Source organism: Triturus cristatus, chromosome 5_1 (assembly GCF_964204655.1).
Source record: "Triturus cristatus chromosome 5_1, aTriCri1.1, whole genome shotgun sequence".
In the NCBI taxonomy this organism is placed as follows: Eukaryota; Metazoa; Chordata; class Amphibia; order Caudata; family Salamandridae; genus Triturus; species Triturus cristatus.
Window position 1 is genome coordinate 136,327,567 of NC_140587.1, and position 23,522 is coordinate 136,351,088.

The 23,522-nt window shown below is 45.4% G+C and overlaps 1 protein-coding gene across 5 annotated transcripts in view; it reads left to right on the top strand.

Annotated features, from left to right (window-relative positions):
- LOC146830407 (microtubule-actin cross-linking factor 1, isoforms 6/7-like) overlaps nt 1-23,522 on the top strand; it is a 456,496-nt gene that overhangs the window by 179,456 nt on the left and 253,518 nt on the right. For all 5 annotated transcript variants that reach the window (XM_085604595.1, XM_085604596.1, XM_085604592.1 and 2 more), the window contains 2 exons: nt 500-703; nt 21,873-22,104. In XM_085604595.1, coding sequence (XP_085460721.1) covers nt 500-703; nt 21,873-22,104 — 436 coding nt within the window. The remainder of the gene's footprint in view (nt 1-499; nt 704-21,872; nt 22,105-23,522) is intronic.

Here is a 23,522-nt window from a genome sequence, read left to right on the forward strand (position 1 = left end):
TAAGCATGCCACTTAAGGGCAGGTGAGGGTCTTCGTCCGAAAGAAAATTTGTTGTTGAAAGGCACAGAGACAAAGCAGTTCTTAAGTCAACTAAGTGGCTAGGCTTTATGGACCTCTTTGCATCTGTGTGTTTTATTCCCCCAGAGGGACAAAGGTTGTGAACTAATTTTAAAAAAATTAAACCATTTAATATTTGCTTACTCCCCTTAACTAATGACATGGGGTGAATTTATGGCAGGAGCCAGTTAATCTGCATGAGGATGCCTCCCATGGTGTGCAGATGAGAATATCTTAAGGCCAGATAAGGATGACAACATACATTTATTGGTGCTAATGGTGTGTCATCTAAATGTTGATTTTCTTGCTTCACTTTCTTTGTAGGTTGGATGTCTGTGTGTGTCCTTTGGGATAGTGCTAGTCAAGCTTATTTATAGTTTACATACCGTGTGTGCTCTACTTACCTCTCGCTTATGCAATCTTACTACTTGCACCTAAACAGCAACTCAGAGAGTCCATTGCCGAGCACAAGCCGCTGGTGACTAAGCTACAGCGTGTCTCATCCAAGCTGGTCGACCTCAGCCCCATAGATGGAACCCACTTTCAGGACTTGAGCAGAGCTGCTGAAGAAGAGTATGGCAGGATTCGTGAAGAGGTGCGCCTCGCAGCCTGTATTCTGGAAGAAGCCGTTCCACGATACAGCCAGGTATGTGTTGGCCGTGTCCAGTGGAGGTCAATGATATGGAATTCACCTGCCCTGATCTTACAGGGCGTGATTCATCCAGGTTTACTCTTCTACATGTAACATGAGTGCCTTGAGTCAAGGAGATTAGCAAGGGAACTGGTACAGTATTCTGAAATGTAACTATGACAAACTTACATGCTCACTCTTATTGGGGAAAAATAGACTTGCAGGGTAAGTCAAAGGCATATTAGTAGCAAACCCAGTGGACCAGATACCCAGCTCTAGTGACCTATCCAAAGTGCTAGTGTCTCTCGCTCTTGTGGAAGTTATTCCACTACCCATTGTGAGCAAGTGAACAACTGCTGGAATTTATGGAAAGATAAGAAGCCTACCTCTTCAGACGTGGGTGTCCACAAACCTACCCATACGGTGTACACAAGCCTCCTTCAAAACATAACTCCCCAACCAAAGAATGCACATAAAATTCTATTTGAGGCCACAACACAAACCTACATGATGTGAATAGGACTTCTCATACTTCCTCACCCAAACTCATTATATACATGAGACTGCATCTGATTCTTCACTTCAACCTCATGACAAACTATATGGAAAACTCCATCTGCAGTTAATGCACCTTTCAGTGTGAGGCTACAATACTCCAAACACATTATGTTCAATACACACCATCCCAGGATACAACACCCCTGCGAACCTGAGGTGTGTGTGTATATATAACTAAAGCTGAGGCTTTACTTCATGCACCTTTCAATGTGAGGCTACAACACTCCAAATACATGATATACAATTCACCACGTCCCAGGAAACAACACCCAAGCAAGCCTGAGGTGTGTGTATATAACTAAAGATGAGGCTACAACCCTGTGGTGTACTTTGATATCTCTCCAAGGCTACAATTTTACAAACCATAGCACGAACATACACTGCATCTGAGTCTACAACAGAGTCCATTCTTGATGAGTTAAGTGGCATAATTTTAAATCACAATGCTAATTGTTAAAATCCACGTAAAGCACTAATGGCAACTTATGTTGTACTCCATTTCTCTTCTAACAGTTTTTGCCTCTTGTATAAGTGTATATAGACTCGAATTGAATTTCTAAAATATAATGCCTCCCCCTTTGCTCTCTCACTTCTGTATGTCTCACACAGTGGCTTTATCATGTTTGTTATATTGTGTTGATTTGTATAGTGCACTAATCACCTGAGAGGACATCCAGGCACTTGGGCAGGTGTGAAGGTGTTGTCCCTGAGGTGCTTAACTGAAGAGCCCGGTCTTCAGCTTCTTGCAGAATTCAAGAAGTGAGGAGGAGGCTCTGATGTGTTGAGAAAGGATGTTCTATGTCTTGGGTGCGATGTAGGAGAATGAGCGACCTTCAATGTTTGCAAGTGAGAGTGAGGCAAAGCACAGGTGTCTGGTGGGTTGGTGAAAGAGTTTGCAGCTGTTCAGGTTGTGTAGGGTTTTGTATGTCCACATGAAAAGTTTTAATTGGTTGCACTTGTGAATGGGGAACCGGTGAAGCTTCCTGAGGTGTAGTATGATGTGGGTACGGTGTGGGAGGTAGATTATGAGTCTTGTGGCGGTGTTGTGGATGGTCTGGATTCTGTGTAAGAGTTGTTTGGAGATTCTGGCATAGAAAGTGTTGACGAAGTCCAGCCTGCTGGTGAGGAGTGCTTGTGTGATGGTCCATCTGAGGCAACCATTTGAAGATCTTTCGCAGTATGCGTAGGATGTGAAAGCAGGAGGTGCACTCTGCATTTGCTTGAGCTGTCATGTTGAGCTTGTCATCTAGGATGATCCCGAGATTTCTTGCTTGGTATTTGGGTTCCAGCTCCGACAGCCACCAGGTGAAGTCCCATGAGGTGGTCTTGTTGCTGAAGTCCAGGACTTCCATCTTGTTGGAGTTGAGCTTCAGGCAGTTGGTTCGTATCCTGTCTGCTACCATGGTTCTGCAGTTGGGTCTGGTGGTGGTTGTCTTCTCTGTCAGGCAGAGGATGAGCTGGCTGTCATCGGCGTAGGAGATGACGGTGATGCCTTGTCATCTGATAAATTTGACCTGAGAGAGGAGCAGTTGGTCCAGAACTCAAGAGTAGACTACCCCCTGATTTTAGGGTATTACCTAACAGGACAGAAGTGTTGGGCCACTGCTTTTTATCTAAATTTGTGATCAGAAAGATGTTGGCAAGTGGTGGCATGTATATGTTGAAAAGGGTAAGGCTAATGGACGATCCCTGTGTGACTAAGTATATCAGTTTCTTTGTCTCTGATGTGAAGAGTGGCAGCCTAACCCTTAGGCCTCTTCCCATGAGGAAGAAACAGATCCATTTGAAAGTGGATCCTTGTATGGCAATCCCATGGAGACTTCTGATGAGGGTGTTATGGGAGACAGTATAGAAAGTTGCAGAGAGGGTAAGCAGGCTGAGGGTGGCTGTTTCTCCTTGGTCCAGAATGATTTGAATGTTATCGCTGGCTTTGAGTGCTGTTTCGGCACTGTGGTTCTAATCAGTCATAAGCGAGCTACAAATGTCCAGATTACATTACATTTTCATTTTAAAAAGCACTGAGTCATAGAGTATTATGCCATTATTAATATTAAAAGATGTGTATTGAAAGTCTTTCAAAACCTTTATTTAAAGTAAAATAAATTTGTGACCTTGTTAGCAAATAGGCTGCTATTCAATGCAAAGAACACTGGTGCTGTGCCTTTGAGAGCCTCAGTTACCCCTGTATCCCATCATGCCCCTCAGGTGACAGTTGGGTTAGTTCATTTTCCGGCTCCTACTGTTAGGATCTTGGAGCACTGAGCTCTGCCTTTTTAGGTCTCGCCTGACCCAGCGCATGCGCTGGTCTGGCGAGACTTATTGAGAGGGCTCGAAAAAGTGGTACCAGGCCAGCCTAGAGCTACAGTACATGTGCGCGGGCGCGTGCGCCCGCTTTACCGCGATTACTTTCACTTTTGCGGCCGCTTTGATGTTTGATCGCGATCACTTTCGTGGCCGCCCCGGCCGCTTTGCATAGCCAATAGGTCTCGCTTTTGGGACCTTATAACTATTTAGTTATGCAACTGTTGCATAGCTAAACACTTATAAGGTCCCAAAGGCGAGACGTATTGGCTATGCCAATGCTTGTTGGAAATGTAATCAGTAATATCCTTCTAAATCCTTTGAAAATCAACAACTTTTAACTTTTGTCCACGCAGAGCGCAGAGAATCTTTTTTCTGACAGAAAATGTATTATTTTTCTGTCGTAAATGCATTCACTTTCTGTCAAGTGCTCCTCCTGGAGGAAGGAAAAGGCTCAGACTGACCCTCATTCAGTCTGTATTGTCTGCCTCCCAGAGCCCTGTGGTTACTGCCTGAAGTTATCCATGCACACTCTTAAGGATAGAGAGAAGATCAGACTCCATGCTCTTCAAGAGAAAGGAATTTTTGGGTCATCAAGAGTGCCTGTGACCGGTCAGTCTTTTTACAAAGAGCCCTCCTCTCGTTCCAAAGACTCCTGCAGAGGAAACTCTTGGTCAATACATTAAAAAACGAGACCTTCCAGTTTGATGTTGAGATGTATAGAATCAAGAAAGATTCTGGTGTGCTCGCTGTTGACGTCGAGGAACTGACGAGAGTGGGGTTGAGCCATCGTTCGACATTGAAACAAACTCTGCATTCAACGGCGCGACTAACATTGCCGTCAAGGCCTCTGTCGACGGTTAACATTCATCATTCGTCGAAGACACATCCGTGGAGAAGATTTCATCGACATCGAAGATGCATCCATCGATGTTGAGGCCGGTGGAGAAGATTTCATCGACATCAAAAAGATGCATCCATCGACGTCAACATCGAAGCATTTGCCATTGCATACAGTTCAACAGTCGACGTCGAAAGACAAACATCCAATGCCTCACACTGTGGAAAGGCCTCAGTTGATGCCGAGAGAGCACCAGCTTTTAACAGGCTCTGCTGCCTCTAAGCTTTGCTGTTCATCTAGGGCGAGCCCACAGTCCCCATTGAATATTTCACCTTGTTAGCTATAAAGTTTGCAGCGGAGACCAGTACCATGTACGTCTGACTCATATTCTCAGACATATTCTCCTTCGAGAGTCACACAGTGCACACCTTCTCCTAGAGGGACACCATCTCCTCATATCTCCCCAGGCACAGTGTCTGTCACTCCATAACCCCTTCAAGGCCTTTAAGAAGTCCACTTCTACCATCTGTGACAGAAAAGTTTCCTCCGAGATCTAAGAGTCCGCTGCGTCACCACTCAAGATCCACAGTGACATCTAGGACCAGGCCCACTCCAAGATCTAGGAAGTCTCATGGTTCTATTTCTAGACATAGGAGAAGAAGTATGTCTTCTCGCTCTTCAATCAGAGTTCACTCACCTACCTTGACGGACACATCTCCTGCAACAGTGTCTCTAGTGAATGATTTCATTACTTTGATATGTTATGTTAGGGTTATTTATAGAGCCCATGGCTGCCCCAGCAACAGGGAGTCCCAGCGCTAGCGGACAAGTGACCAGAGGAGATGTGGCTTGATGGAAGAGAAAAGCCAAGTTTTAATCAGTTTCCTGAATGCCCAGTGATCGTGGGTGCTGCGGGCAGCCAGTGGGATGAAATTCCATAGCGCAGGGGCCTGAGCTTTGAATGAGCGACCCCCGGCTCTACACCAGCAGACCCATGGGATGCACAGCAGAAGGTGATCAGTGGAGCGCAATGTTCGCAATGGAACATAAGGGGTGCATAGTCCCTGCAGTATTTGGGGGCCCTGGCCATGAACAATCTTATGTGTGGTGCAGAGGGTTTAAACTGGACTCTCTGATTGGCAGCCAATGGAGATGGTGAAGGAGATTGGAGGTGTGGCATTTCCTTGGTAGGGCAAACAAAGTACGTGCTAGTGCATTCTGTACCAGTTGGAGTCTTGCAGTAACTCTTTTATTTACGCCGAGCAGAAGACCATTGCAGTAATCTAGGCGCAATTGGACAACTGATTGAACTATGAGTTGGCAAGTGGCAGCGTCCAAGAATCCCAGAGTGGGTTTCAAGGTGCGCTGAAGGTCAAAACAGGTACCGGCCAATTTTTTTTCAAATGAGAGGGAGGTATCCATCAGGACCCCTAAATCTTTGACTGCGTTTTTCGGTACGGAAGGAGTGCCTAAAGTCACTGGCCACCAATGGTAGTCCTACTTGTGGGTATCTCGGCCAACCCCGAGCACCTCTGTCTTGGCCGAATTAAGCTGTAAAAAGTTGTTTGCCATCCACTCTGAAATGGCCAGAACATCAGCACGAAATTTCAGTTGGTCCTGAGCAGGGTTGTTGGAAAAGGTGAATACCAACTGGGTATCATCCGCGTAAGATACCATTTTGATATTACGTTCTTTTGCCAAGAGGGCCAGTGGGCGGACATACACGTTGAACAACGTAGGGCTCAAGGCAGAGAACTGCGGAACACCACAGCTGAGAGGGAAATGTCTAGATTGGTAGGGGGGGCCATGTACCTGAAAAAAGCGCTCTGATAAAAATGAGGCAAACCAGACCAAAGCCCTACCTTTGACCCCCGCTCTCCTCAAGCCATTGAAGAAGAATCTTGTGGTAGACCGTGTCAAAGGCCGCACTAAGATCAAGAAAAAATAGTGCAGAAGTATTTCCCTCATCTAGCGTGGCCCACAGCTGCTCAGTGACTCTGTGCTGTGCCTGGATCGAAACCCATTCTGACATCTATCTAACATCTGGTTGGCCTCCAGATATTTGGTAAGAGTGATATTGACATGGGACTCCATAATTTTGGCCAGGTAGGGAAGCAGAGAGATTGGTCAAAAATTCTCCGGTAAAGATGCATCTAGTGTGGGTTTTATCAGCAGCGGGACGACTTTGGCATGCTTCCACGACTTAGGAATCACTGCCGACAGAAGTGAACCATTGATGAATTCCCGGCCCTCAGTCATAAGGCAGTTACAAAATTTCCTGAAGATGTCTGGTTTTATAGGATCATCCGTGGAGCCTGATTTGACTTTAGCCGCCAGGGTAGCTAGGTCTTCGGGAGACATGGGTGGAAGAGTTTGTAGGGAATAGGGGAGTGCTCTAGAGGTGGGGGCCACCATGTATTCATTGGTACCCTGCCTGATATCTAATGGGTTGTAAATTCATTCGACCTTATTAATGAAGTACCTTGCCAGTGAATTACATTGAGTGTCGGAAGATATGGTGTCATTGGTTCCTGTAGGAGATTTTAACATATCTTTCATAAGGGAAAGATAGTTTTGGGGGGGTTGGAGCTTGATGAGATTGAGTTGGCATAGAACGAGGCTTTGGCCTTTTGAACTGATTTCTGAAAGGTTTTTATAACCTTCCTATAGGTATTTTTAGCAGTAGTGTCATAAGTATGCCTCCAAGCCCGTTCCAAAATTTTACATTTTTTCTTTTCCGCCCGTAGGGTCTCATTATACCAAGCATGTGTTTGTGTATGCTTAGCCCCTGTCAGTTTCATGGGATACAATGGTCAAGCGTATTATTAATCCAGCCCCTAAAGGCTCTATCAGCTGCCTCCAAGTCCGCAGGCTAGTCTGGTCGGGACGTATTTAAGGCAGATAGGAAGGTAATTTCGTCCAATTTGTGCCAAGGACGCTTCATACGGGACTGGCAAGGAGACCTCCGGCCTGCCATCTCAAGATGCAAAGAGATGAGAAAATGGTCAGTCCAAGTCAGAGGAAGAGGAGTGTTCGATGCCAAATTTAAAAGATTTGAAAAGATTGGATCCAATAGGTGACCTGCCCGGCGTGAGGGTCCTTCCACCAACTGAATTAGATGGCAGGCCTCCAAATCACCCAGGAAGGTGGAAATCTCCTGGGAGTCCCGACGTTCCAGGTGTAGGTTAAGGTTGCCTATGATGTTAAGATCTGCTGATTCTAAGGCAAGAGTGGAACCAGTATGAACTTTTAATGACGTTATGATAAGATGAGCAATAAAGCTGAACATAGACATTCCTACAACTAGGACCTCATTGTCTGTGATATTTTAGACCCTTCATCACGGAATGGCTACAAGACCGCTAATACCTCTGGTTTGGAGTCTTTTGGAGCCTGCTATGTAATTTTTTCTGGCTTCAGCATCACTGAGGTCTGCTCAATCTCGCATACTTAAAAAATGTAAAGCTCCTGATCAGGACCCATTATTTCTCCAAGACGACCCTCCTCCTTAGTCAGTAATAGTGGCTGCAGCAAGATAGTCCCACCCTGGGGCTCCATCTTTTTCTGCTCCACCAGATAAGAAAAGCAAACAGATAGAAACCATTGGCAAAAAGATGTGTTGGATTTCTGCAAAATGCATGAAAGTAGCATGTGCCTGTGCTTTGCTGGGGAGGTACGATAGATCCCTAAGGAATTAGCTGAGAAGGTTTACGGAGAAACTACCAAAGGAAGGCTGACACGATTTTCAGGAAATTTGGAATGAAGGTAGTCTGATATTCTAATCAGATGATCAGTGCAGCAACTGATGCATCAGACCTAGCTGTGCATGGTTATTCTCATGGCATCTGTGCTTGAAGGTCATCTTGCCTGCAACTCACCAGCTATCAGCCAGAAGCTCAACAGCGGATCATGATTTTAGCCTTTTTCAGGCGATACCCTTTTTGGGACTCACGCAGACGAGATGTCCAGAATGAAGACCGAAATGTACACACTCAAATCTGTTGGTTTTGAAAAGAGAAAGGAGTATTGAAGGAGATTCAGGACTTATGATAAGACGTTTTTCCCTCGGAGGGTTCAAGCCACTCACTGGTCTCATCAGCAACACCAAAAACAGTCAAGACGACACTACCATTCTCAAAAGCCATCTAGAGGAAGGGGATCACAGATCCTGTATTTACTGGAAAACCTCCAGCAAAGCAATCAGCCCTCACTTCCCCCTTCTCTGTTACCCGATCTGGTGGGTGGAAGTATCACCAGTGGAGCTTTATAACTAGAGGCAAATGGGTCTTGAATATTGTTCAGAATCATTATTTTCTTTGATTCAAGTCCCCTCCTCCTGTTCTCCTCCTTATTTTTTCCTACCGGTCATAACATCACAGCACCAGGAAGACCTGTTAGAAAAAGAAGTCAGCGTTCTTTTACAAAGATAGGCTATAGAAGAGGTTCTGCATCACCAGAAAGCAAGAACCGAAGCAAGAATTCAGCCTCATTTACATCTGAGGGTACTGAACAAGTACATAGGAATAGAAAAGTTCAGGATAGTGGCATTACACAAGATCCACCCACAGCTGCATCAAGGAGACTGGATGTGTTTGATAGATCTATAGGATGCTTACTTTCACATCCCGATATCTACAAAGGATCAAACGTTTCTTAGATTCAAGGTAGGACCATAACACTATCAGTACAAAGTCCTACCTTTTAGCCTAAAATCAGCTCCACGGACGTTCTCCAAATGTATGGCCATAGTCACAGCTCACTTAAGGAAATAAAAGATATTGGTTTATCCTTATCTGGACGATTGGCTGATAAAGAGCATCGGATCAGGAGAGACAAAGAAACATTATCAGATTTGTATCTAAATATTAACCAATCTGGGTCTTCATGTCCACCTCAAAAAGTCTATGACCTGTCTGGTCCAAAAGCTACAGTATGTGGCAGCAATACTAGAAACACAAACCACAAGAGTGTTTCCTTCAGAGGAGAGCATATTATCAATCAACCTGAAGTGTCACTATCTTCTACAAGTTCGCTATCCAATAGCGAGAAAGATTGCATCCCTGATAGGTTCAATGACCTCTTGCATCTTCATAGTTCCTCATGCAAGATTGCACATGAGACCTCCGCAGCAATGTCTGGAGGACCAATGGAATCAAATCTCCAACTGCTGGAAACACAGGCGGATTCTATTGCAGGCTGTAGTTCAATCTCTCCCATGGTGGTCTTGACAGAAGAACCTTTTCGTCGGAGGGCCACTCCATTAGGATGTACCAGCTCATACACTGATCACAGATGCTTTTCTCCGGGAATGGGTGCCTCATACAGGTTCCCTGCAGACGCAAGGAATTTGGTCAGACATGGAAAATACTTATCACATCAATATGCTGCGATTGAGAGCAGCTCATTTGGCTCTCAAATCGTTCTTTCTATCAATAACATTAAACTCTTTCCTTGTTCAAACCGACAACACAACAATGCACTATCTGAACAAATGGGGGGCTCACTCTCGTTCACTATCTCTTGAGGCCCAAGCCATTTGGAAATGGTTAATAGCCGGGAATTTAACCACAACAGTCATTCATCTTCGAGGAGTTCAGAATACCCAAGCCGACCCTCTCTAGTTTTTTTCTCAAAAATCACAACTGGATCTTATACGTCGAAGCCATTTTTTTTAGGACTGGGGATATCCACACATAGATTTCTTCAGACACACACAACAAAAAATGGCAAGATTACGCATCCAGATCCGTCCAAACAGGGTGAAGGGGAATGCCATTTTAATAAATTGGTCAGAGAAATTCCTCTACACATTTCCCACAATTCCTCTCATACCAACAGTGATTGTCAAACTGAACAAGTCCAGGACCAGGATGATACAGATAGCACCAGTATGGCTTAGTCAGTGGTTGTTCATGGTACTCCTACACCTTTCAGAACGACCACACAGGAGATTGCCATGCAGACAGAATCTACTGTACAAGTTCAGTGGACAGATACTGCATCCCAACCTTCCATTACTGAACTTGACAGCATGGATCCTGAATTCCTCTAATATGGGCATTTAAACCTCTCTCAAGACTGCATGGGCATTTTAAGAGAGGCTAAAAGACATTCCACTAGAAAATCATATTCCTTTGTACTAAGATGTGGTTATACCATATCTTCTCATAATCATAGGGGAATGAATCACTAGTGACAATGAACAGAGTCTCACATAAGTTGTATCGTAGACCTTCAAACACACTTTCACAGTACGTGTATATGTTTTTCTCCGCTTGTGTGATCAAGTGGATAGTGTCATCATCGGGTCGTAATCACTTGAGGGTTCGATTCGGTCAGGATAGGGGCATGATTAAAAGAAAAGGCGGTGCGTAAGTGGATTGGTGGTCCACTGCACCTAGTGAGGGGTCGACATGTTTCGGCCTTTTCTTTAAATCATGTCCCTATCCTGACCTATTAAAGCTTCTCTACACAGGATAGGAGATATTCTTAATCACTAGTCACCCATCACCACTGCAAACCACTCAGTCTCCCTCCTGGTGGAGGTTGGTTAATCACTTGGAGAACCAAACCTTAAAGTGATTACGACCCGCTGATGACACTCTACACCTGACCTCACGAGTGAAGAAAAACATATACCGCGTACTGTGAAAGTGTGGTTGAGGGTCTCTGATATAACATATGTGAGACTCTGGTTCATTATCACTAGTGATTCATTCCCCTATTCTCCTATGATTATGTGTCTATTAACATTGGAAGCTGAATGAATCTCTGCTTCTTTCTCCCTCATATTGATTTGGATTTGGATATACCGTATCTTCTTCATTTAGCAAAATCTGGCCTAGAATTTTTTTTTATCAAGGTGCATCTTGTAGCTATTACAGCCTATAGGAAATCTCCATCAGACATCTACCTTTAAAATTGTAGTGATCAAGGGCTTTTTAGAAGGGCTAAAGAAAGTGTTCCCTCAAATTAGATCACCCTCACCTCCATGGGAACTTTATTTTGTCCTTGCCAAGCTGATGGGTCCCCCATTTGAACCTATCAATAAAACCTCTTTGCAGCATCTGTCATGGAAAGCAGCTTTTCGTGTTGCCGTCGCTTCAGCAAGCAGAGTTCATGAAATTCAGGCTTTATGCTCTGAAGATCCATACATCGTTTTTCACAATATAATAGTGATAAGACCTCATCCCAACTTCCTTCCAAAGGAGTCTGACTTCCACATTAGTCAATACATCTCATTACCAACTTTTGTTTCCTAGTCCATCTACTCCAGCTGGAAGGGCTTTACACTCTCTTGATGTAAAAGGAGGTCTGAAGTTTTACCCATATAAAACCAAAAACATTAGGGAGTTAGCTCACCTCTTTATCGATTATATCCCAGTGAGACCAGTGTTGGCATCATCAAACAAGCATTTGCAATGCAATAGGTCTCGCATTTACTAGAGTTTGAGCTATTGGCATTCTAATTCACAAAGCCTTTTATTTATGTGTTTTGAAAACCTGCAAGCAGTGCGTAAACACCCACTTTGTACTTCTAGTCCTTGCTTACGAGAAGCAAGGGTGGCAGCAACTATGCCTCTTTTGCTGGCAGCATGGCTTCTCGTAAGCAAGGACTAGAAGTACAAAATGGGTGTTCACACACCGCTTGAAGGTTTTTTAAAACACCTAAATAAAAGGCATTGTCATTTAGAATACCAATAGCTCAAACTCCCAGCAAATACGAAAGTCTGTGAGCAAGAGGCTATACTTTACCAAGAAAGGACGAGGTGAGAGAAAGGTGGATGAATTGAGAAAGCACTAGATGGCCTTGCAGCGCTAGAGGAAGCTAGATGGTTGGAATGGTGTTGGTGATTTCAGCTACAAGGCTGAACCATCAGGTTATACATTAATCCGAAAGTGTGAGAGACAGAGGCAGGGAGGTGTGAATTATTGGGCCCCTGAGCAGTAACTTGTCCCCGTTCCGCCACTTCAAGGCTTGCAGTAAGAGGAGAAGTGTCTTTCTACAGCTTTATCAAGAGACATGAACTAGATCATAAAAGATTAAAGGGTGTTGGAAAGCTTTTGAGGGCGGTGAAATGAAATGAAATGAAAAGATAATTTATAAAGCGCGATGGCTACCCTGGGGCGTCCCAGCGCTGCAGAGGCTGGGCTAGGCGGAGTACGCTAGACTTAAACGAATTATTAGGATGATTTATTAAAAATATGATTTATTAAAAAGCCAGGTTTTAAGGAGCTTTCGGAAGGTAAGTAGTTTAGGTTCTGATCTGATTGAGAGGGGGAGAGTGTTCCAGATCTTGGCTAGGTTGTAGGAGAGCGACCGGCCTCCACACCTGGCTCTCTTGATTCGGGGCACTGTGGTGAGATAAGATGTCCCGGATCTGAGGAGACGATTGGGATGATAGGCATTTACCAGGGGGCGGTTGATAGCAGGGCCTGTTCCCCAGTAGGAGCGATGGGCAATACACATGGCCTTGAATTCAATCCTTGATTTCACAGGAAGCCAGTGGAGATCTTTCAGTCGAGCTGTGACTGAGACTCGTCGCGGGATATCGAGGAGGGTCCTGGCGGCACAGTTTTGGACAATTTGAAGTCTATTGAGCGTGGACTGTGGTGCCCCAAGGTATAGGGCATTTCTGCAGTCAAGGTGAGATAGAATCAGCCCTTGAACCATGATCCGTCTTGAGTGGAACGGGAGAAGGGGGAGGATTTTGCGAAGTAGCCTCAGGAGCCCGAAGCATGTGGCAGCAAGCTTAGTTGCCTGATAGTTAAAATTGAGTGTTCTATCCAGCCAAATGCCGAGACTTTTGATTTGTTCTTTGGGTTCGGGGGGACAGCCTAGGCAAAGGGGCCAGATGGAGTCGATAGATTTGGTGATGGTATTTCCCAAGAGCATAATCTCTGTTTTCTCCCCGTTTAGTTTTAAGCAGGAGGCCGACATCCAGGCGGCGACTGCTTCCAAACATTTGTATAGGCTGTGATGGGAATTGAGAGGGGGGTCCAACGCCACCACCAGCTGTGTGTCGTCCGCATAGGTGATAATTTTCACTCCAAAGGGGTGGACGACATCAGCCAAAGGGCTAAGGTAAACATTAAAAAGGGTGGGGCTCAGGGAGGAGCCCTGGGGCACCCCACAGTTCAGGGGTTTACTGGAGGAGGTGAAATCTTTCTCAAATACCTGAAAAGATTGATCTGTGTGAAAGGATCTCAGCCAGGTGAGTGCCGCTCCCGAGATTCCTATCCTACTGAGACGGTGGAGAATGTTGTGGTTTACAGTGTCGAAGGCGGCACTAAGGTCGAGTAGAACGATGGCCGATGACCCACCGCTGTCTAAGATCCTTCTTGCCTCCTCCATCACTGCGACCAAGGCTGTTTCGGTTCCGTGAAGGGGCCGAAAGCCCGTCTGTGAGGAATCAAGTATGTCGTTTGATTCCAAGAAGTGTGTCAGGACTGAGTTGACATATTTCTCTAGTAGTTTGCTGAGCCAGGGTAGCAGAGAGATAGGTCTATAGTTGGAGGGATTGTTTTGATCGAGGCTAGGTTTCTTTAATAAAGCCTTGACCATTGCTCTCTTCCATAAAGGCGGGACGATGCCAGCGTGGAGAGAGGAGTTAAGCAGGTCCCGAATGGTGGGTGAGATCTGACTGGTGATCGGGGTGAGAACTCGCGGAGGGGCCGGGTCAGTGGGTGATCCTGATTTGACATGTTGCATAATACTTTCTACATGGCTGAGATCTAAGGGCAGGATATATGTGAGGGAGACGGGTAGTGCTGCCGCAGAACCTGGGTCTACAGGGCAGCTGGGCAGAGGGATATTTTGAGAGAAAGAGGAATTAATGATTTCTATTTTGCGGTAAAAGAAGTCCGCTAGCTCATCACAGTGGACCTGGGTGTTGCTGTGCTCCTTTGGTGTCTCGGGTAGTTGAAGGAGGGATTTTGCTATCCGATAGATCTCCTTGGGCTTAGAGGCTGCCTTGTCAATTTTTTCCTCAAAATATTTTGCCTGCGCTAATTTAATGCTGGATTTGTAGCTTTTGATAGCTGCTTTATAAGCTGTTTTGTCCATTGGTAAGTAGTCGAGACGCCATTTTCTCTCAATTCTTTTACAGTTGCGTTTGGCGTCTCGGAGGTCAGTAGAGTACCAAGGGGCGGTGGGGTTCCCCCGCTTGGGGTGGGTGCGTTTAAATGGAAGTACCAGATCTAGAGAATTGGTAATCCAGCTGTTGTAGTTCTCGTTGCCCTCTATAGGGTTGGAGGTTTTGGTGGGTACGGTTAGATCAAGGTTCTCCCGCCATTCCGGCTGGGGAAGTTTGGACCAGTTTCGTGACTTTTGGACAGTCATGGGTTTAGGTAAGGGGTGGTTGGGGAGGGTCCATGTGAAAGGGATAAGGAAGTGATCAGTCCAGGGAAGGGGGGGGAAGGGTTTCCAACTTGTAGGTTCGGGCAGTTGCTGAATATGGGGTCCAAAAGATGGCCCTTTAGGTGGGTGGGCCCGAGGACTAGTTGCTGTTGTTCGAGGGCACCTAGACTGGAGGATAGTTCTCTAGCGTTTGAGTTGTTAGGGTCATCAAGGTGAGTGTTGAGGTCACCCAGGAGCGTGAAGTTAGCGGAGCGAAGTGCGAGGTTTGCAGCCGTTGGGGCAAGGTTAGAGAGAAATTGTCCTTGCGTCCCGGGTGGGCGGTATATAAGCATACCTGAGAACGTATTGGTGGGGCTGAATTTTATAGTGAAGGGGAGGCATTCACTATCTGGAACACGGACGGGGGTGCTAGTGATTTCATAGCCTATTTTGTGAATCGCTGCTAGTCCTTCACCGATTCCTGTTTTGCGGTCATGGCGGAGTATTTGGTATCCGTGTGGAAGAGTTTGTACCAAATCAAGTTCCGAGTTTTCATGCAACCAAGTCTCTGTGAGGAAGAGGATGTCCGGGTTTGCATCCTCTATCAGTAGAGAGATTTCCGCGGTGTGCTTGGGGAGGGATCTGCAGTTGAGCAAGAGCATGGAGTATTGTGTGGGTTCCATTTTTGCGTGGGGTGAGAAATTAAATCCACACTGGTTGCAAGCGGGATGTTGTAAGGATGGATCCCAGGCGTGGAGACAGGGTGGAGCAGCTTCCTTCTTTAGTTGGAGGAGGGAGTGTGGGCTATGAGTTCTGGCCCGGTAGGGCGACCGGACAGGGGGGGTGGCCCCTTGCCCCGGCCGGCCACGGACGGGTGCAGACGGGCTTGCCTTTGGCGTGCCTTCGGTGCGCAGGCGGCGCGCCCGCTGCGCGTCCGGGGAAGGCACATTATATGTATATGAGAGGGGGCGTAGCCTCAGGGCAGTGGGCGTGGCCTGTGGGCTGAGGAGGAGGAATGGCGGCGAAAATCACTGTGCCGTGGCAGCGTTAATATCGGTTGCGCGGCGATTTTGCCAGAGATTAGAGTGGGAGAATGCGCTAGGTAAGTGCAAGACAAGTAAAAACAAAGTATTTTGTGACAAGTAAATTTTGTAAAAAATCGAGCGTGCTCCCGGCTTCCGCCTCAGGAGTGTTGTGCGGTGGAGAGAGCAACCCTCCGGCTGGGGAGACAGAGCAAAGGAAGACAAGAAACGCAAGGACCTGGAACCTGGGGAAGAGAACCAAAGGGAAGAGAAAGTGAAAAATGAGAGAAAACATTCCCAGCAAAAGTGTGGTGTTTTTTTGGGATCCATTTCACAAGGGAACGAATGAGGAAAGAGAGAGGGTAAGAACCGTGTCTTGAAGTCACGTTTTTCAGCAAGTTAGGAGGAGCGAGACAGAAGGAAGAAGAGAAATAAAGAAAGAGGGAGGGGGGAGGCTGATAGAGGCAGAGCAGGAGAAGTAAACACTGTCCTTGTCTGGCTAGGCAAGAAGGAAGAGGCCGAGTCCTTTTGCTTCTCTGCCCTCTCCGCCGCTGAGCCTTATCTATAGGCAGTGGCTATATCTGACACTCTGGGATGCACGTTTAAAAATAAAACAATTTGCAAACGCTATACTTTATCCGTGCTATATAAATGTGCTGGTTGCCATTATTAGAGTTAAAGGCATTACAGAAATGGAGCGCCGTTATAAATATTTGGTCTTTCTGACGCCTACTCTCTTGCCCTTATTTAGTTCGCACATTAACAGTCAGTCTGGTTATTTTCAGCGCCAGGAGGCTCCGTCTGGAGTGACAGTTGCGCTATATAAACCTACCTTTCATTCATTCATTAATTTCATTCATTTATAAAGCTTAACATGCAGTGCAGTTACGTGGTCGCGGTGGCCTATAAAGAAAGTAAACCAGGAGACTAAACACTGTGAATGAAATGAAGGCAAACAACACCCAAAAGAGACTCTACATAATGTTTGTAATGCGCGCACGCTTAGCACCTAATTACATGGAGATAGCAGCAAACGCAGCAAGAAGAAAAGAAGGCACAGAACAGAATACTTAGAGCGCAGACAAAGTGTTTGTAATACGCTGTCGGTTCGCACCTAAGTAGACAGAAATGTTAGGAAGGCACTGTGAAGTGAATGCATAGAACACAACAAAGAGTATGCAGACAAGATGGCTATCAACATAGAGGCCATACGACTTAGTAATTCAGAGTGGGCTGTTAGATGTTAGTTGCCGCCACGTGATTCACTAATTTACAGTGTGTTGCCAGTAACTAGCCATGCAACCCAGCAGTAAAAAAGACTTAAAAAAACAAGCAATCCATGTCTGTGAATTGAAAAGGATTGTTATCGCTGGAGCCTGGCAACATCTGTTGTTTTTGAGGTCTCTTTGCTTCCCCCTAAAAAAAATGCAAAGCATTTTTCATTTTGTTACACAAACCCATATGCTACTCTTGTAAACAACAAACACCGCAATAACGTGCGGCCAAAAACGACCCAAAATGCTTAGCAATCAGAGACAAAGCAAAGTCTAAAAAAAACTGCGCGAAATTATAAATAGTACGAAAAAGGTAAGAGTGCTGCTCTTAATATAAACCTTGGCGTGCTGCGCAGTTATGTGCTCGCGGTAGCGTGTGCAGCAAATAGTATTTTTACACCAAGCTAAATGCAGCATGAATCTGATATAGAACTTAAACTAGATCTAAGCATTTTGCGAACCTGTATGGTGAAATAGGCCACAAAAGTGAAGTGAGACTGCACAGGCCCTGAAAATTGAGAGGAACTGTAATTTCACACAAGGTGTTTGGTACTGTACTGCAGTAAGCGAATAGCGGGTCAGGGGAGCACTAGCGCTCAGAAGCCGAAGTCTGTGGTTAGTGACGGTATCACTGTATACAGCAGGGAGAAGTGCGCATGTACCAATGTTAGAATGCAGGTTGGTACGGGCCACCATAAATATAAAGCTTTGCACACAGCCCTTTGTAAAAGCACATACACTTTAAAAGTAACGAATTTTTGCGGAGCACGCGACAATAACGAAGCGTGCCAACTAAAAATGTAATAAAAACAATTCACCAAATATATACTGTAGCCGCGCTATATCAATGTGCTGCCTGCTATTATTAAACGTGAAGGCATTGGGGAAAGGCGCGCCGCAATCAATATGAAATGTTAGCGTGCAGTGCAGAAGAGAAATGCTTTGCCATGGGCGGCGAAAGAAACTTCGCTCCAAAAAGCAAAATAACCCATTTCCAACATGCGGGCTTGTGTAAACACACGATAATGCGAATGTTAAAAAGACGAAAAATGCTTTGTATGTGCTATATTTTTAAAAATTTAATAAAAACAATTCACCAACTATATACTGTAGCCGCGAATATATCAATGTGCTGCCTGCTATTATTAAACATGAAGGCATTGGGGAAAGGCGCGCCGCTATCAATATGAAATGTTAGCGTGCAGTGCAGAAGAGAAATGCTTTGCCAAGGGTGGTGAAAGAAAACTCAAAAGCACTTCGTTCCGAAAAGCAAAAAAAAACATTTTCAACATGCAGGCTTTTGTAAACACACGATAACGCGGATGTTAAAAAGACGAAAAATGCTTTGCCATGGGCGGCGAAAGGAAGCCTAAAAAACAAGAAAAACAAGCCCGGCGGAGCGTGGCGCGCGCGCTTGGTGGGGGAGCGCATTCCAGGCGGGGGAGCGGACCCTTTGAAGTGCGATGCCAAAGCGGATTGCATGGCGGCACGATGCGCGGGATTGTGCGAGTGCTAGCCATGCAATCCGCTTTTGGGAGCACTTTGAAAAGCCCCCTTACAATAGTCTCACTTTGCGATCGCTTGCGCGATAGCAAGGCGAGACCTAAAAAGACTATCTTTAGGTGGATATTTCTCTCATCTCAACTATCCAAAAAATCTTTAGCTAGTAAAATCAAAGCGTATTTTACAGGAGAAAGGGTTGCTACTGCAGCTCTTTTAAGAATTGTACCTATTTCAGAAATTTGCAAAGCAGCTACATGGAGATCTGTACATACGTTCGCTAGACATTATTGTCTAGATTAAGATTCTAAAGCAGATATTCAAGTAGGACAGGCTTCTTTGAGGACTCTTTTTGGGTAGTGGTTGGAGCTGTTATAATTTCATGCCTGCTTCTTGTGGGATGGGCTTGCTATTTGTTGGAAAGTGGGTTATGGGTAGGGGCAAATGTAGGTCTGCCACTGACAATAAAGCCACTAACACATGATAGGACCCAGCATAGGTCTTAGAAAATTATTCCTATGCTCAACCCTTGGTAACGTGGCTGCGAGCAGACAGGCTTAACTTCAAAGACAGGTATGTAAAGCATTTAAAAACATAATTTCAGTAAATAATTAAGACACAACACACAATAAAAATCCAACACCAATTTATAAAAATAGGTAATATTTTTATCTTTTAAATGACACCAAAACGAAAAAAAATCCACTGTAGGGAACCAGAGATATGAATTTTTAAAGATTAGTCACTTTCTAGTGCTTAGAAACCAACTTTAGTCATTTTGTTTTCTCTGACAGGGACACACCTTTAGAAACTGTTCTCGAGAATATCTCCCCACCGTGCAGCCTTCTCCAGCAGGCTGGGTCCAGTTAGAACTCCTTCCTGAAGTTCTGCTTGTGGGTCCCAAAGTATCCAACACACAGTCCAAGGTTTTGGAATCTCCAAGAGGGTCCTTGAAAGTGTGAAACTTCAATTCCGCAATCCACTTGAACAAAACCCTTTCAAATCCACTGGTACTCCAGGATGGGGATTCTTTGTGGGCATGTCCAGGTGAGCTCTGTTAACCTGCAGCTTGCAGGGAGTCTACTTCTTAGTCCTTTTGTAGCAAGGAAATCCACAGGGCTGCAGTTTTCAGAGGGTGCAGTTTTCAGAGGTCAGGCCTTAGAAGTCTTTGCACAGCAGAACTTCGAAGCAGGGCACTTCTCGCTTCAGTAACTTTGAAGCAGCAGATCTGGAGGGCTCTGCCCCTCTCAGATACTTATTCAAAATTATCTGGGTCAAGCACCAGGTCACTTCTGACCAATGAGAGCAGGGCATATCCTCATAGATATGACCACATCCTGTAGAGTGTGGCATTATTTTGTCCCAGAGTGCATCATTCTTCCAAATCCATAATGGCTGATTTTCCAGCAAGGAGGTAAGAGCTGGCCCAAACACACCCCCTGGGATGGCTTATTTCCATGGACTCTTCCCCTACCATCTGCACATACCTTCCTTAAACCTAGCCCTGACTCTGGGTCAAGAGTGTCAGAGTGAAACTGAAACCCAGGCCTCCCCTCTGCCTTTGAAGAGTATAGTTTACGACTCCACCTCCTGGCCTGGCATTCCTATAGACCAGCACACTGCCCTCCCAGAAGAGTGGTTCTTTATCACCTCTTCAAAGCAGCCTGGCTAATCCACTTAACTCTGACCAAACAGGGCAGACCACTGGAAGGCTGAATTTGGACTTACAAACAAGAAAGTCTTATAACTTCTTGTATGTACACTTTAGGAGAAATTCAACAATATAATATTGTTGGATTTACTACTACCATTCTGGGAAGTCTTTGAATGGTCCGGCTAGTCCTCTCCTATCAATATTTATTAATCAATAACTTCCTACCATGTTAACCTATGGGACATGGGGTTTGCAATGGGGAAATTGACTTGGGCCAGTTTTCTAGCACCAGGGCTTATAAAAACATATTTTATAAGTATTTCCCTAATCTCTACAGGACCCACACCCCCTGTGCAACTAAGGGAGACTTTAGGGGTTCTGAATCTGCAGACATATTGCAGATCCTCCTTACCCAGTTCTTCTAGAATCAAAGTCGAATTTGAGCACAATTTAAGGTTTAAAAGCAGTCCTGGTACCCAGTGCTGCTTTTAAACTGACCTCCGGCTTCAGCACTGCACACATGCTAGTGCAGAAAAAGCTGCTGGCCTCTAAACTGCCATACCCCAGGGTACTGGGGACTTCTAGGTAGTTTCATTCCCCTGCCCTATTATATACTAGGGGCCTATGGGGTAGGTCATGCCAATTACAGGGGTACCCCCCCCCATACCATGGTGTACCCTAGTGTATGTTGGGTGTCTTAACTGTATTCTAATGCGTTCCTTTTATTTTGGCACTGGCCCTGGGCCTGGTTAGGCAGAGCCCAGCGTCAGCCAGAGTCAGTTACCACCAGTTCCAGTCAGCAAAAAGTTGGGGGGTGCCCAGGGCACAGGATGACTTTGCTACACTATTCTATTCAGTGCTTATGACTATACATGAGGATCACCTGGAAAATAAGGATATGTTACTTACCTGTAATCCTAGTTCTCTTCCAGGGGTATACTCATCAAAGTCATAAGCAACCCTCCCACCTCCCTGGATAGAAAGTGTCACAGCTCTCAACGCGTACTTCACCCAGGATTCCTTATCACCGTAAAAATGACCTGACCTAACTGTCACCTGTGGGGGCCTTGATGAGCTACAGGGGGTACTGTGAGGCTCTTAAAGGCACCGTGCTAGTTTTCTCTGCTTTTGGTTTGAATAGCAGCCTATTGCCTAACAATGTCTCATATTCCTTTTCTTTTGAATAAAGTTTTGGGAATGATTTTCTATTGGCATCTATTAATAACGGCATAAGTCACTATGATTGGGTGCTTTATAAAATGAAAATTCAATGTAATCTGGCGATTTTTAGCCTCTCTTTAGGCTGCAGATTGGGATGTGTGTGTATATGTATATATATATATATATATATATATATATATATATATATATATATATATATATTCATCATGTAATCATGTTGAGAAGTGTTCCGGGGTCCCAGCATGTGGGCTGGACTATTCAGTGCATATGACTTTGAGGATCCCGTGGAAGAGAACTAGGATTACAGGTAACCAGCTTTTCCTTTCCATTCATCTGAGAACGTGGTGGACGTGATTGAGGCGTTGACGATGTGGGTCAGTGTGGTGCTGATTAGTGATGTTTGCTCTCACCCATTAATTAACTATTTGCCACTTTGGAAATGTGACCTTGCTAACTCAATAACTTTACATCTCACTGAGTGACACTTATTTTTCCCTAATCTCACTCTCTCAGCTCACTGAGAGGATGGCCCTGATGGCAGAGTGCCTTGAGCGGCTGCAGGACAGGCTCCAGAATGCTCCCTCCATCAGGGGCGAATCGCTGCGTATCCGTGAACAGATCAAGGATAATGCCCTGCTCTTGGGGGAGCTGGAGAAGTTGCATCCATCTCTGGAGGTCATCCACAAGCAGGGAGCAGAACTCCTTACCAGCTCCTGGGCATCAGGTGCTGACTCTACTGCTAAAGGTAATAAACAGGTAGATAGACCTGCAGAACTCCAACAGTCTGCTTGGTAATGTCACATCTTTTTCCTGACTTCTGAGATCATTTTCTCATCAAGGCAGATTACTTGTTACACAGAGGTGTACACAATGGCCAATATCTCCTCTTGATGTGGTATGTTGTAGGATTCATAACCAGAAGGGTGAAAAGAAGAAAGGGGTGATCAGAGTGAAATATAATGCACGTGTCTGTGCTGCAGCCGCTCAGCCCAGTACTAACGTGTAATCTTGTTGCAAAGGGTCACTTCAGCAGGGCATGGGGGACACAGATAGTGGAAATGTTCATACTCACCCTAAACTAAGTTGATGCAATTTAGAATTTTCTTCTCAATACCTTCTTTTCTAGGAAGAAACTTAGGGTCTAAAAGTTGCACACATCCATTGGGATTGAAGTAGATGAAGACTGCCCGGCACCGATCATTTACCTACTTGCTGCAGTATGCCACCTCTGCTATAGTATGAGGCACTTAACTTCTTCTGAGTGCTCAGGAGTTATCTTTGCAAGCGATTCTTTTAATTAACTTCAGTTGAACATTTTTTGCTCTCTCTTGGGATCTCCATTAATAGTCATAAGCACTGCATAATCCTGCCCATGTGTGGGGTCCCAGGAACTCTTCTTTACAATATATCTTCTTCATTTTCAACAAGATGGCCACTGAGACTGAGCCTCATAGGAGGTGCTCCTGGGTTAAAGATAAGTAATCGAGGAATATCCCTATCTTTACCCAGCCAAGCAACCCACTTCCACTCAACATCACACTGAGAACCAAGGACCTACGGGGGACCCACCTTGAATTGCCCTCACCATCCACGGATTGCTTTCTGGCGAGGTACTCTCCTTCCCTGATAATAAGTTTGCGTGGATTAAGTTAATGCCTACAGGTCCAATACTACCTCTATGCCTACCGCCACAAGGGCAGTGGCAGACGATCATCACCGGTGGGAACGCTCTGCCCTTTGCCATTGCCACTTTAGAGGAATCAGAGGCTGGCTGTAAACCTTGCACCTCTTGTTGCTCCTGACCGGGTTCGGACCCTTTCATTGACACTATCTTCCCACCTCATCCTACAGGGTGGCTGAGGATTTAGGGAGGAGGTTGATCGGCAGCAGAGAGGGTTTAGATGACTGGTGATAGATCGTGACCTGTACTATTTGTTTGGCTCTAGCACCTGCCGTTCCCCTGTGTTGGACCGATCTGCAGCAGCAAGGGTTCAAAGGGCTGGTGAGCTGTCTCGCACTGTATCACCTTGCTGGTGATCGTGCCCATTGTAACCTGGTCTGGCCCAAATGGAACTTTGGGCTGTTTGGATTGTAGCCCAGTCTATGCAGCAGTGTTGAGCCGACAACAGTCGGCTGTTGGTCCAGGCTGCCTGCATCTCGGAA